Raw genomic sequence first — 16,292 nt, forward strand, 5'->3', positions numbered from 1 at the left:
AACAATAGCATGCAACACACTCCAAAACACAGCTCCTGAAGGGCCAGGCCCTGGACAGCATATGACCTCTCTTTAATACAGTAGTGCTCACAGGTGCAGGACACATAACAAGCTTTTAAAACACATAAGGGACAGAAAACTAGCCAAGATGATGAAATGGAAAAATTCTCCTCAAAAGAAATTCCAGGAAGAAATGACAGCTAAGGAATTTCTCAAAACAGATATAAACAATATATTTGATCAAAATTTAAATTTTTTTAACGTTTATTTATTTTTGAGACAGAGAGAGAGACAGAGCATGAACGGAGGAAGGGCAGAGAGAGAAGGAGACACAAAATCGGAAGCAGGCTCCAGGCTCTGGGCCATCAGCCCAGAGCCTGACATGGGGCTCAAACTCACGGACCACGAGATCGTGACCTGAGCTGAAGTCGGACGCTTAACCGACTGAGCCACCCAGGCGCCCCTCAAAATTTAGAATAATAGTCATAAGATTAATCACTGGGCTTGATAAAAAGCATAGAGTACAGCAGAGAATCTATTGCTGCAGAGATCAAGGAACTAAACAATAGTTATGATGAATTAAGAAATGCCGTAAATGAGGTACAAAATAAACTAGATCTGGTGACAGTGACGATTGAAGAAGCAGAGCGGAAATTAAATGAAATAGAAGATAAAATTATGGAAAAAGATGGAGCTGAGAAAAAGAGAAATAAAAAAATTCCAGACCACGAAGGAAGAATTAGAGAACTTAGTGATTCAATAAAACATAATAATATCCATCTCCTAGGAGTTCCAGAAGAAGAGAAAGAAAGCGGCAAATTATAGCTAAGAACTTACCCAATCTGGGTAAGGAAACAGACAGGGAAATCCAGGAGGCACAGAGAACTCCCTTCAGATGTAACAGGAATCAATCTTCAGCACGACATATCATAGTGAAACTGGCAAAATACAAAGATAAAGAGAGAATTCTGAAAGCAGCTAGGGACAAATGGGACTTAACCTACAAGGGTAGGCACATAAGGGTCATAGCAGACCCATCTACTGAAACTTGGCAAGCCAGAAGGAAGTGGCAAGAAATATTCAATGTGCTGAATAGGAAAAATATGCAGCCAAGAATCCTTTATCCAGCAAGGCTGTTATTCAGAATAGAAGGAGAGATAAAAGTTTTCCCAGACAAATAAAAACTGAAGGAGTTCATCACCACTAAACCAGCCCTACAAGAGATCCTAAGGGTGTCTCTGTGAGTGGAATGTTGCAAAGACTACAAAGGACCAGAGACATCACCACAAGCATGAAACCTACAGATAACACAATACCACTAAATCCGTATCTTTCAATAATAATGCTGAGTGTAAATGGACTAAATGCTCCAATCAAAAGATATAGGGTATCAGAATGGATAAAAACCAAGATCCATCTATTTATTTGTTGCCTACAAGACACCCATTTTAGACCTGAGGACACCTTCAGATTGAAAGTTAGGGTATGCTACTGGAAGTTAAAAGAAAGCTGGAATAGCCATACTTTTATCAGACAAACTAGATTTTAAACTAAATGTTGTAACAAGAGATGAAGAAGGGCATTATATCATAATTACAGGGTCTATCCATCAAGAAGAGCTAACAATTATAAATGTTTATGCATCCAATTTGAAAGCACCCAGATATATAAAACAATTAATCACAAACATAAGCAATATTATTGATAAGAATACGGTAATTGCAGGTGACTTTAATATTCCACTTACAACAATGGACAGATCATCTAAGCAGAAAATAAATAAAGAAACAATGGCCCTGAATGATACACTGGACCAGATGAGCTTGACAGATATATTCAGAACTTTTCATCCTAAAGCAGAAGAATACACATTCTTCTCGAGTGCACATGGAACATTCTCCAAGATAGATCACATACTGAGTCACAAAACAGCCCTCAATAAATATAAAAGAATTGAAATCATACCATGCACATTTTCAGATCACAATGGTATGAAACTTGAAATCAACCACAAGAAAAAATCTGGAATGCCCTCAAATACATGCAGGTTAAAGAACATCCTACTGAAGAATGAAGGGATTAACCAGAAAATTAAAGGAGAAATTAAAAAATGCGTGGAAGCAAATGAAAATGAAAACATGACAGTCCAAACCCTTTAGGATGTTGCAAAGGCAGTCCTAAGAGGAAAGTACATTGCAATTCAGACCTATCTCAAGAAGCAAGAAAGGTCCCAAATACAAAATCTAACCTTACCCCTAAAGGAGCTAGAAAAGGACCAGCAAATAAGGCCCAAATCCAGCAGAAGAAGGGAAATAATAAAGATTATGGCAGAAATAAACAATACCAGAACAAAATTAAAAACTCCAGTAGAACAGATTAATGAACCTAAAAGCTGGTCTTTTGAAAAAACAAACAAAATTGATAAACCCAAAAAACCAAATAATCCAGTGAAGAAATGGGCAGAAGAAATGAACATTCTTCCAAAGAAGACATCCAGATGGCTTAACAGACACATGAAAAGATGCTCAAAATCACCCATCATCAAGGAAATACAAATCAAAACCACAATGAGATACCACCTCACACCTGTCAGAATGGCTAAAATTAACAACTCAGGAAACAACAGATGTTGGTGGATGCAGAGAAAGGGGAACACTTTTGCACTGTTGGTGGGAATACAGACTGATGCAACCACTGTGGAAAACAGTATGGAGATTCCTCAAAAAATTAAAAATAGAACTACCTTACAATCCAGCAATTGCTCGACTAGGTATTTATCTAAAGGATACAAACATGCTGACTCATAGGAACACATGCGCCCCAATGTTTATAGCAGCATTATCAACAATAAATAGCCAAACTATGGAAAGAGTCCAAATGTCCATCAACTGATGACATGGATGTCATGGATGTCTATGGAGATTATATGTATATATAATCACACACAATGGAATACTACTTGATGAAAAAGAACAAATATTGCCATTTGCAACAATGTGGATGGAAAACCAGAATTATTATGCTAAGTGAAATAAATCAGTCAGAGAAAGACAAATATATGTTTTAATTCATATGTGGAATTTAAAAAACAGAATAGATGAACACAGAGGAAGGGAAAGAAAAATAAGATGAAAACAGAGGGGGAGGCAAACCATAAGAGACTCTTAAATACAGAGAACAAACTGAAGGTTGCTGGATGGGAGGCAGGTGGGGGGGATAGGCTAATGAGTGATGGACATTAAGGAGGACACTTGTAGGGATGAGCACTGGGTGTGATAAATAAGAGATGAATCACTGGGTTCTACTCCTGAAGCAAAGACTACGCTGTAGGTTAACTAACTTTAATTTAAATTTTAAAAAGCCCCACAATGAGATATTTGTATACACCTATTAAAATGGTGATGATATAAAATACCATGAGCTCAGAAGTTCCAGAGCAACCAGAACTCTCCTACACTGTTCATGAAATGCAAAATGGTACAGTCACCCTGGAAAACAGTTTAGCAGTTTCCTAGGAATTTACACATACGCTTACCGTATGACACAGCAATCCCACTCCTGAGTGTTTACCTCAGAGAGAAAAAAACTTAGGTACAAATTAAAAGGAGCTACTCATAATCACTAAAACATAAATGTCCTCCAAAGAGTAAATAAACTATGGTTACTTTATATAATACACGATAAGTGGGGGAAAAAACTATTGATACATGTAACAATTTGTATAAATCTCAAAGGCATTTTGCTAAGTGAAAGAAGCCAGTCTCAAAAGGTTAAATGCTATATAATTCCATTTAAATAACATTCTCAAATAAAATTATAATGATAAAGAATCAGTGGTTGCCAGGCATTGGGGTTTGGGAGGGCATGACTATAGACTTACAGCATGAGGGAGGTTTTTGGAGTGACAGAATTGTTTTGTATCCAGTGGAGATGGTTATAAAATCTACACATGGGTTAAAATTTGTAGAACTGTACACCAAAAAAAATAAAGTCAATGTATTATTCTTTTAAATAATAAAAGAAAAGAAAACAAAAAAATTGATAACTTCTTGCCATACTTCTTAAAAAGAAAAGAAAGAACCCAAATAGATAAAGTTACAAATGAAAGAGGGGAGATCACAACCAACACTACAGAAATATAATTATAAGAGAATACTATGAAGAATTATATGCCAACAAACTGGACAATGTGGAAGAAATGGACAGAGTCCTAGAAACTCACACACTACCAAAACTCAAACAGGAAGAAATAGAAAATTTGAACACGTCCATAACCACGAAAGAAATTGAATCAGTAATCAAAAATCTCCCAACAAACAAGAGTCCTGGGCCAGATGGCTTCCCAGGGGAATTCCACGAGACATTTAAAGGAGACTAAATACCTATTCTTCTCAAACTGTTCCAAAAAATAGAAATGGAAGGAAAGCTTCCAAACTCATTCTATGAAGCCAGAATTACCTTGATTCTTAAACCAAACGAAGACCCCACTAAAAAGGAGAATTATAGGCCAATATCCCTGATCAACATGACAACAAAAATTCTCAACAAGATACTAGCAAATTGAATTCAACAGTACATTAAAAGAATTATTCACCATGATCCTTTCTTGAGAAAAATAGAAAAAAATCAATGAAACTAAGTAGTTTTTTGAAAAGATAAAATAGACAAACCTTTAGATAAGACTCACTAAAAAAATAAAGATTCCAATAACTAAAATAAAAAAAGGAAAGATGGACATTACAACTGATACTACAGAAATGAAAAGAATTATAACAATATACTATGAACAATTGCATTCCAGTGAATTGGAAAGCTTAGAAGAAATGTATCCCTAGAAAAACACCAAAATACCAAGGCTGAATTATAACGATCATCTATATCTATATGTATATCTGTATCTATATCTATATACACAATGGAATATTAAGTGGCGATCAAAAAGAATGAAATCTTGCTATTTGCAGCAATATGGATGGAAATAGAGTGTATTATGCTAAGTGAAATAATCAGCCAGACAAAGACAAATATCATATGGTTTCACTCATTTGTGGAATTTAAGAAACAAGAGATGAACATAGGGGAAGGGAAGAAAAAATAACATAAAAGCAGAGGGGAAAGCAAACCATAATAGACTCTTAAATACAGAGAACAAACAAGCAGTTTGCTTGGGAGGTGGGTGGAAGGATGGGCTAAATGGTGATGGGCACTAAGGACACCACTTGAGATGAGCACTGGATGTTGGAGGAAATGATGGATCACTGGGTTCTACTCCTGGGACCAGTACTACACTGTATGTTAACTTGAATTTAAATTAAAAAAAAAAAGAAAATCTGAACAGATCAATAATGAGCAAAGAGAGTGATTCAATTATCAAAAAATTCCCAATAAGGTAAAGCCCAGGACCAGAGGCCTTCACTAGAGAATTCTCTCAAATATTTAAAGAATGAATGCCAAATGAAACTTTTCAAAAATATTGATGAAGGAACACTTCTAAATGTACTCTGTAAGACCAGCATTACCCTTATAATAAAGCCAGACTGACACTTAAGGAAACTATAGACCAATAACCCCTGGTGAATACTGGTGCAAAATCTTCAAAAAAAATATGAACAAACCAAATTCAACAGCACATTAAAAGGTTTATACATTGGGGTCCCTGGGTGGTTCAGTTGGTTTACCATATGACTTTGGCTCAGGTCATGATCTCGTGGTTCATGGGTTTGAGCCCTGAATCAGACTCTGTGCTGACAGCTCAGAGCCTGGAGCCTATTTCAGATTCTGTGTCTCCTTCTCTCTCTGCCCCTTCCCCGTTCATGCTCTGTCTCTCAAAAGCTGAATAAATGTTAAAAAAAAAAAAAGTAAAAGAAAAGGGGGGGCACCTGGGTGGCTCAGTCGGTTGGGCATCCGACTTTGGCTCAGGTCATGATCTCACAGCTCGTGGGTGGGTGCGAGCCCCGCATCAGGCTCTGTGCTGACATCTCGGAGCCTGGAGACTGCTTCGGATTCTGTGTCTCCCTCCCTCTCTGCTCCTCCCCTGCTCACACTCTGTGTCTCTCTTTCTTTCTCAAAAATAAATGAACATTTAAAAAATGTTTAAAAAAGTAAAAAAAAAAACACATTTGACAAACTAGGAATAGAAGGAAACATCATTAATCAGCAGAGGGATGTAAATAAAAAAACACAGTGAAATATCACCCATACCCATTAGAATGGCTACAAAAAACACACACACACACAAAGTGTTAGCAAAGTATGTGAAGAAATAGGAACCCTTATGCACTATTGGTGGGAGTGCAAAAACAGTACAGCCTCTATGGAAAATAGTATGGAGATTCCTCAAAAAATTAAAAATAGAACCACAATATGACTCAGCAATCCCAGTTCTGGGTGTATATATTCACAGAATTGAAAGCAGAGTCTCAAAGAGATATTTGCACACCCATGTTCATAGCATTATTCAGAAAAAGCCAAGAAGTAGATGGTAAACTGTTCATTGATGGATCGATAGGTAAACAAATTCTGCTGTAAACAAATTCTGCTGTATACATACAGTAGAATATTATTCAGACTTAAAAAGGAAGGAAATCCTGTCACATGCTACAAGATGGATGAAACTTGACAACATTATGCTAAATTAAATAAGCTGGTCACAATAAGACAAACACTGTAGGATTCCACTCTTAATGAGATATCTAGTCAAATTCATAGAAATGGATAGTAGAATGGTAGTTACCAGGGGCTGGGGGAAGAGGGCAAAGAGTTTCAGTTTTGCAAGATGAAAAAGTTCTGGAGATCGGTTTCACAACAATGTGAGTACACTTAACAGTACTGAACTATACACTTAGAAATGGTTATGATGGTAAATTTTATGTTATGTGTTTTTTCACCACAATTAAAAAATGTACATCATATTACTCAGAAGTAAATATTAGTGGAAATTTATATTCTGATTTATAAATAAAAACATAAAGAAGTCAAGGTAAAAGAACATAAGAATGTCAACTGTGTTTATAAATGGGTGGTTGGAATGTGGAATATTTATACTTTCATGTCTACACTATACTTGTACATAAGGCTGGGTTTGGGTTTTGTCAGGTGCTTGGGGAGAAGCACTACTCCTGTTGACTCATTACATAGCACAATAGAAATAATTTATTATTTATAATCAGATCCCCCTTCCTTCTCTGTGATTAATAAGCTGCAACACTTTGGGTGATTCACCCAATTTATCCTGATCCCAAACTACTTACATGTAAAAATCAGCGATTAGAGTTAGCCACCACCTTGATCAAGATATAAAGCATATTCCACACTTTAAGAGGTTCCCAATTAGTCTCTTCATCTCTTAGCTCCATGTAAACCTTGATCTGCATTCTGTCACTATATATTAGTTTTGCCTGCTCTAGAATCTCATGTAAATGGAATCATACATCCTGTATGCCTTTGTCTCTGGCTTCTTCAAGTCAGCATAATGTTTTTGAGATTCACCCATGCTTTTGTCTTTTTAATTGCTGAGTAATATCCCATTGTATGTACCTGTTTACCTTTGATATTGTTTTAATGAGATATCAGGAAGAAGTCAAAGTATTTATATTAAATTAGCAATTTTTCTTGATCAGTTTTCTATTATTTTATAATGATATAACTTCTTCCTTTACCACTCCTTTATCTCTCTAAAAATATTATCTTCAGGTCCTGTTCAGCCTTTTCTATTTTTTTTATTCCCTTAGTGAAAATAATTTAATTTACTGAATTTGTTCTGTCTCTTCCACCTTTACCTTGGATTGTGACTGTCTCCTGCAAAGAAAGCTTCACTGCCATTCTTCATTGTGCTTGTGGGTGCTTGGCTTTCACCTACACCTTGTTCTGGCCTTGCCACTGGTTTAGCTTCCTTCCTGACCCACCACAGGTGATCCCTGATTTCCCACTGTATTTTCCCATTTCCTTTCTTTTTTAAAAAAAGAGATTCTTCTCTCTTTCTTACATGGGAATTTTTACTTCATATCTCCAGCATAACTATGTATTTATTACTGTTTCCATGATATATGTATTTATTAATGTAATATTATTGTTCTAAAACCACAAGTATATATTTTCAAATTAAATATTTTTAAATACTTGCTCTCTCATCATTTAAATCATTCAGATAGTTCTGAACCTCGTTCACATGCTAAAGCCACTAAGGGAGATTGAAAAAACTTACTAGCACCAGGCTACACCTATAACACTTTAAGCAGAATTGGAATCAGACTAGGCAACTACATTTTTAAAACTCTCCACATGACTGCAGTGTGCAACCAAGATTGAAAACCACTGTGTTAAAGTATCAGTTTTTTGGTTTAGGCTTGCCAGAAAATCCTAAGAATGACTTCCATCTCATTTGCTGATCTTTGACTCAGTGATGTTTTGGAGACCTAGTGGTTCCATTAACATAGAGCAGGGAATTGGCAAACTGGTCCATGGACCAAACCTATCTTGTTGCCTGTTTCTGTGGGCCCTGTAAGCTAATAATGGCTTTTACATATTTCAATGGTTGAAAAATCAGTTCCCGCAACTAAGCCACACCATAAACAAATGGATTCCTGAGAAAAGACCCTACAGTCTTCCTGGGCTTAGCCAAAGGCACTTCCAACCACTTACCAGTTACTGTGCACTAGCTTTAAGAACACTTGCTCTAAGCCAGAGTTCAAGAAACTTTTCCTGGAAAGGATCAGTTCATAAATATTTGAGGCTCTGCCGACATTTCACTCTTTGATGGAGCTAGTCAAATCTGTTGCTGTTGGCCAAAAGCTGTGTTCTAATATAACTTTATGTATGCCCTGGACATGTAGAATTTCAAATAATTTTCACATGTAATAAAATATTATTTTAAATTCAAGAAATAGAAAATAATAATATAAAGAGTATTCTTTTTTAAATTTCTTTAACGTTTTATCTTATTTTTTTGAGAGACAGAGGACAAGCAGGGGAGGGGCAGACAGAGAGGGAGACAGAATACAAATCAGGCTCTAGGCTCTGAGTTGTCAGCACAGAGCCCGCCACAGGGCTCAAATCCATGAATGGGAGATCATAACCTGAGTCAAAGTCAGACACACAACTGACTGAGCCACCCAGGCATCCCTAAAGAGTATTCTTTTTTAATAGAAAGCAGATTCTTGACAAAAATGAATGAAAAGGCAAAATTACTGTTCAATCCTAATTAGCTATAGAAATGCAAAAAATTAGAAATAATAGCAAACCAAATCCAGCAATGGCTAAAACAGATAATACAACATTATGAAGTTGTGTTTATCCCAAGCTTGCAATGTCAGATTAACATTAGGAGATCCATAATATAATCCAACACATTAATAAGATAAAGGAGCAGGAAAAGGATAATCATCACAAAGATTTCAGGGGAAAAGGCATACCATAAAATCCAATAACCAATCAAGATTAAGCAACAACAATTCTCAGCTAGCCAGGAATAGAGAGATATTTCTTTAAACAGATAAAAGGTTTTTTTTTAAACTAGAACAAACACCATACATGATAGTGAAACATTAAAAGCATTCCATATTAAATCAAGAGGCAAAGACCACTCATATAATCAGTTCTGTTCAACATCTTACTGAGTCTCCTAGGCAGTGAGTGAGTGCAGTAACCAAAATAAATACATACACACACGTATACATAAATTATTAAGTGTGTAATAGTGAAGAAACAAAACCATCTTCATAAAAGACTGAAGAGAATCTACAGAAAATTAAAAGAATAGAGATTAACCAAGTTATTGGATGTAATACTAATATACACAAAAGAATTATAACAAACAGAAAATAATATTTCATTGTGAATATATCATTTACAATAGCAAAAAGATTTGGTTCTGTAAAATATAGTATGAATTGGCTCACTTTCAACTCTTCCACTTGTAAACTCCATGATGTTCTGTTATAGCAGCCTGAATGGGCTAACACTACCTCTCTCTTTGATATTCAAATCGCATATTAGCGGAGAGAGTTCCGGAAGATGGCGGCGTAGGAGGACACTGGGCTCACCGCGTGTCCTGCTGATCACTTAGATTCCACCTACACCTGCCTAAAGAACCCAGAAAACCGCCAGAGGATTAGCAGAACGGAGTCTCCTGAGCCAAGCGCAGACGAGAGGCCCACGGAAGAGGGTAGGAAGGGCAGCGAGGCGGTGCGCACTCCATGGACTGGCAGGAGGGAGCCGGGGCGGAGGGGTGGCTCGCCGGCCAAGCAGAGCCCCCGAGTCGGGCTGGCAAAAGCGGAGGGGCCGGACGGACTGTGTTCCAACAGCAAGCGCGACTTAGCGTCTGGGAGGTCATAAGTTAACAGCTCTGCTCAGAAAGCGGGAAGGCTAGAGGACAAAGGGAGGGAGAGCTGCTGAGCCCCCGGACGGCAGAGCTCAGCTTGGTGGGGAACAAAGGCGCTCGCCAGCGCCATCTCCCCCGCCCATCCCCTAGCCAAAATCCCAAAGAGAACCAGTTCCTGCCAGGGAACTTGCTCACTCTGCGGAAACACCCAACTCTGTGCTTCTGCGGAGCCAAACCTCCAGCAGCGGATCTGACTCCATCCTGCTGCCACAGGGCCCCTCCTGAAGTGGATCACCTAAGGAGAAGCGAGCTAAGCCTGCCCCTCCTGCCTCCGTGCACCTTGCCTACCCACCCCAGCTAATATGCCAGATCCCCAGCACCACAAGCCTGGCAGTGTGCAAGTAGCCCAGACAGGCCACGCCACCCCACAGTGAATCCCGACCCTAGGAGAGTGGAAGAGAAGGCACACACCAGTCTGACTGTGGCCCCAGTGGTGGGCTGGGGGCAGACATCAGGTCGGACTGTGGCCCCGCCCACCAACTCCAGTTATACACCACAGCACAGGGGAAGTGCCCTGCAGGTCCTCACCGCTCCAGGGACTATCCAAAATGACCAAACGGAAGAATTCCCCTCAGAAGAATCTCCAGGAAATAACAACAGCTAATGAACTGATCAAAAAGGATTTAAATAATATAACAGAAAGTGAATTTAGAATAATAGTCATAAAATTAATCGCTGGGCTTGAAAACAGTATACAGGACAGCAGAGAATCTCTTGCTACAGAGATCAAGGGACTAAGGAACAGTCACGAGGAGCTGAAAAACGCTTTAAACGAAATGCAAAACAAAATGGAAACCACGACACCTCGGATTGAAGAGGCAGAGGAGAGAATAGGTGAACTAGAAGATAAAGTTATGGAAAAAGAGGAAGCTGAGAGAAAGAGAGATAAAAAAATCCAGGAGTATGAGGGGAAAATTAGAGAACTAAGTGATACACTAAAAAGAAATAATATACGCATAATTGGTATCCCAGAGGAGGAAGAGAGAGGGAAAGGTGCTGAAGGGGTACTTGAAGAAATTATAGCTGAGAACTTCCCTGAACTGGGGGAGGAAAAAGGCATTGAAATCCAAGAGACACAAAGAACTCCCTTCAGACGTAACTTGAATCGATCTTCTGCACGACATATCATAGTGAAACTGGCAAAATACAAGGATAAAGAAAATTCTGAAAGCAGAAAGGGAGAAACATGCTCTAACATATAAAGGGAGATCTATAAGACTCGTGACCGATCTCTCTACTGAAACTTGGCAGGCCAGAAAAGAATGGCAGGAGATATTCAATGTGATGAACAGAAAAATATGCAGCCGAGAATCCTTTATCCAGGAAGTCTGTCATTTAGAATAGAAGGAGAGATAAAGGTCTTCCCAAACAAACAAAAACTGAAGGAATTTGTCACCACGAAACCAGCCCCAGAAGAGATCCTAAGGGGGATCCTGTGAGACAAAGTACCAGAGACATCGCTATAAGCATGAAACCTACAGACATCACAATGACTCTAAACCCATATCTTTCTATAATAACACTGAATGTAAATGGACTAAATGTACCCACCAAAAGACATAGGGTATCAGAATGGATAAAAAAACAAGACCCATCTATTTGCTGTCTACAAGAGACTCATTTTAGATCTGAGGACACCTTTAGATTGAGAGTGAGGGGATGGAGAACTATTTATCATGCTACTGGAAGCCAAAAGAAAGCTGGAGTAGCCATACTTATATCAGACAAACTACACTTTAAATTAAAGGCTGTAACAAGAGATGAAGAAGGGCATTATATAATAATTACAGGGTCTATCCATCAGGAAGAGCTAACAATTATAAATGTCTATGCGCCAAATACCGGAGCCCCCAGATATATAAAACAGTTACTCATAAACATAAGCAACCTTATTGATAAGAATGTGGTCATTGCAGGGGACTTTAACACCCCACTTACAGAAATGGATAGATCATCTAGACACACGGTCAATAAAGAAACAAGGGCCCTGAATGACACATTGGATCAGATGGACTTGACAGATATATTTAGAACTCTGCATCCCAAAGCAACAGAATATACTTTCTTCTCGAGTGCACATGGAACATTCTCCAAGATAGATCATATACTGGGTCACAAAACAGTCCTTCATAAGTTTACAAGAATTGAAATTATACCATGCATACTTTCAGACCACAATGCTATGAAGCTTGAAATCAACCACAGGAAAGAGTCTGGAAAACCTCCAAAAGCATGGAGGTTAAAGAACACCCTACTAACGAATAAGTGGGTCAACCAGGCAATTAGAGAAGAAATTAAAAAATATATGGAAACAAACGAAAATGAAAACACAACAATCCAAACACTTTGGGACGCAGCGAAGGCAGTCCTGAGAGGAAAATACATCACAATCCAGGCCTATCTCAAGAAACAAGAAAAATCCCAAATACAAAATCTAACAGCACACCTAAAGGAAATAGAAGCAGAACAGCAAAGGCAGCCTAAACCCAGCAGACGAAGAGAAATAATAAAGATCAGAGCAGAAATAAACAATATAGAATCTAAAAAAACTGTAGAGCAGATCAACGAAACCAAGAGTTGGTTTTTTGAAAAAATAAACAAAATTAATAAACCTCTAGCCAGGCTTCTCAAAAAGAAAAGGGAGATGACCCAAATAGATAAAATCATGAATGAAAATGGAATTATGACAACCAATCCCTCAGAGATACAAACAATTATCAGGGAATACTATGAAAAATTATATGCCAACAAATTGGACAACCTGGAAGAAATGGACAAATTCCTAAACACCCACACTCTTCCAAAACTCAATCAGGAGGAAATAGAAAGCTTGAACACACCCATAACCAGCGACGAAATTGAATCGGTTATCAAAAATCTCCCAACAAATAAGAGTCCAGGACCAGATGGCTTCCCAGGGGAGTTCTACCAGACTTTTAAAGCAGAGATAATACCTATCCTTCTCAAGCTATTCCAAGAAATAGAAAGGGAAGGAAAACTTCCAGACTCATTCTAGGAAGCCAGTATTACTTTGATTCCTAAACCAGACAGAGACCCAGTAAAAAAAGAGAACTACAGGCCAATATCTCTGATGAATATGGATGCAAAAATTCTCAATAAGATACTAGCAAATCGAATTCAACAGCATATAAAAAGAATTATTCACCATGATCAAGTGGGATTCATTCCTGGGATGCAGGGCTGGTTCAACATTCGCAAATCGATCAACGTGATACATCACATTAACAAAAAAAAAGAGAAGAACCATATGATCCTGTCAATCGATGCAGAAAAGACCTTTGACAAAATCCAGCACCCTTTCTTAATAAAAACCCTTGAGAAAGTCGGGATAGAAGGAACATACTTAAAGATCATCAAAGCCATTTATGAAAAGCCCACAGCTAACATCATCCTCAATGGGGAAAAACTGAGAGCTTTTTCCCTGAGATCAGGATCACGACAGGGATGCCCACTCTCACCGCTGTTGTTCAATATAGTGTTGGAAGTTCTAGCATCAGCAATCAGAAAACAAAAGGAAATCAAAGGCATCAAAATTGGCAAAGATGAAGTCAAGCTTTCGCTTTTTGCAGATGACATGATATTATACATGGAAAATCCGATAGACTCCACCAAAAGTCTGCTAGAGCTGATACATGAATTCAGCAAAGTTGCAGGATACAAAATCAATGTACAGAAATCAGTTGCATTCTTATACACTAACAATGAAGCAACAGAAAGACAAATAAAGAAACTGATCCCATTCACAATTGCACCAAGAAGCATAAAATACCTAGGAATAAATCTAACCAAAGATGTAAAAGATCTGTATGCTGAAAACTATAGAAAGCTTATGAAGGAAATTGAAGAAGATATAAAGAAATGGAAAGACATTCCCTGCTCATGGATTGGAAGAATAAATATTGTCAAAATGTCAATCCTACCCAAAGCTATCTACACATTCAATGCAATCCCAAGCAAAATTGCACCAGCATTCTTCTCGAAACTAGAACAAGCAATCCTAAAATTCACATGGAACCACAAAAGGCCCCGAATAGCCAAAGTGATTTTGAAGAAGAAGACCAAAGCAGGAGGCATCACAATCCCAGACTTTAGCCTGTACTACAAAGCTGTAATCATCAAGACAGCATGGTATTGGCATAAAAACAGACACATAGACCAATGGAATAGAATGGAAACCCCAGAACTAGACCCACAAACGTATGGCCAACTAATCTTTGACAAAGCAGGAAAGAACATCCAATGGAAAAAAGACAGTCTCTTTAACAAATGGTGCTGGGAGAACTGGACAGCAACATGCAGAAGGTTGAAACTAGACCACTTTCTCACCCCATTCACAAAAATATACTCAAAATGGATAAAGGACCTGAATGTGAGACAGGAAACCATCAAAACATTAGAGGAGAAGGCAGGAAAAGACGTCTCTGACCTCAGCCGTAGCAATCTCTTACTCAGCACATCCCCAAAGGCAAGGGAATTAAAAGCAAAAGTCAATTACTGGGACCTTATGAAGATAAAAAGCTTCTGCACAGCAAAGGAAACAACCAACAAAACTAAAAGGCAACCAACGGAATGGGAAAAGATATTTGCAAATGACACATCGGACAAAGGGCTAGTATCCAAAATCTATAAAGAGGTCATCAAACTCCACACCCGAAAAACAAATAACCCAGTGAAGAAATGGGCAGAAAACATGAATAGACACTTCTCTAAAGAAGACATCCGGATGGCCAACAGGCACATGAAAAGATGTTCAACGTCGCTCCTTATCAGGGAAGTACAAATCAAAACCACACTCAGATACCACCTCACGCCAGTCAGAGTGGCCAAAATGAAGAAATCAGGAGACTATAGATGCTGGAGAGGATGTGGAGAAACAGGAACCCTCTTGCACTGTTGGTGGGAATGCAAATTGGTGCAGCCGCTCTGGAAAGCAGTGTGGAGGTTCCTCAGAAAATTAAAAATAGACCTACCCTATGACCCAGCAATAGCACTGCTAGGAATTTATCCAAGGGATACAGGAGTACTGATGCATAGGGGCACTTGTACCCCAATGTTTATAGCAGCACTCTCAACAATAGCCAAATTATGGAAAGAGCCTAAATGTCCATCAACTGATGAATGGATAAAGAAATTGTGGTTTATATACACAATGGAATACTATGTGGCAATGAGAAAAAATGAAATATGGCCTTTTGTAGCAGCGTGGATGGAACTGGAGAGTGTGATGCTAAGTGAAATAAGCCATACAGAGAAAGACAGATACCATATGGTTTCACTCTTATGTGGATCCTGAGAAACTTAACAGGAACCCATGGGGGAGGGGAAGGAAAAAAAAAAAGAGGTTAGAGTGGGAGAGAGCCAAAGCATAAGAGACTCTTAAAAAACAGAACAAACTGAGGGTTGATGGGGGGTGTGAGGGAGGGCAGGGTGGGTGATGGGTATTGAGGAGGGCACCTTTTGGGATGAGCACTGGGTGTTGTATGGAAACCAATTTGACAGTAAATTTCATATATTAAAAAAAAACAAAAAAAAACACCAAATTGCATATTAGCATAGTTATCCTAAAAATATGTCAATATAAAAATCTTTTTACCTTCATTTCTGTATGTCTCACATTTCTTTAATGGAAGAACACATTTTTGTTGTTGCTGTCTTTCAGACATAGTGTTTTGTAGATCAAACTTGGAAGTGCTGAAATGAGAGAGAAAATAAAGTGGATATACTATGATAAAAATATTACACGTGAAGATATTCTTTAACCATCTATCAAACAATACTTAAAAACTCCATAAATGTAAACACAATCCTTTATTTGCTGAATTCAACTCATTAACTAACACCTACATTGTCTTTATGAAATGTCTCACCTGTAATTTTACTTAATATGCTTTTC

At 38.1% G+C, this 16,292-nt stretch overlaps 1 protein-coding gene across 2 annotated transcripts in view; it reads right to left on the reverse strand.

Annotated features, from left to right (window-relative positions):
* Nucleotides 1-16,088, reverse strand: part of LOC131502689 (nuclear RNA export factor 2-like) — a 45,567-nt gene extending 29,479 nt beyond the window's left edge. For both annotated transcript variants that reach the window (XM_058713587.1, XM_058713586.1), the window contains exon 1: nt 15,993-16,088. In XM_058713587.1, coding sequence (XP_058569570.1) covers nt 15,993-16,062 — 70 coding nt within the window. In that variant the 5' untranslated portion in view covers nt 16,063-16,088. The remainder of the gene's footprint in view (nt 1-15,992) is intronic.
* Between the last annotated feature and the right edge of the window lie 204 nt (nt 16,089-16,292).

The sequence above is a fragment of the Neofelis nebulosa genome, chromosome X, assembly GCF_028018385.1.
Source record: "Neofelis nebulosa isolate mNeoNeb1 chromosome X, mNeoNeb1.pri, whole genome shotgun sequence".
In the NCBI taxonomy this organism is placed as follows: domain Eukaryota; kingdom Metazoa; phylum Chordata; class Mammalia; order Carnivora; family Felidae; genus Neofelis; species Neofelis nebulosa.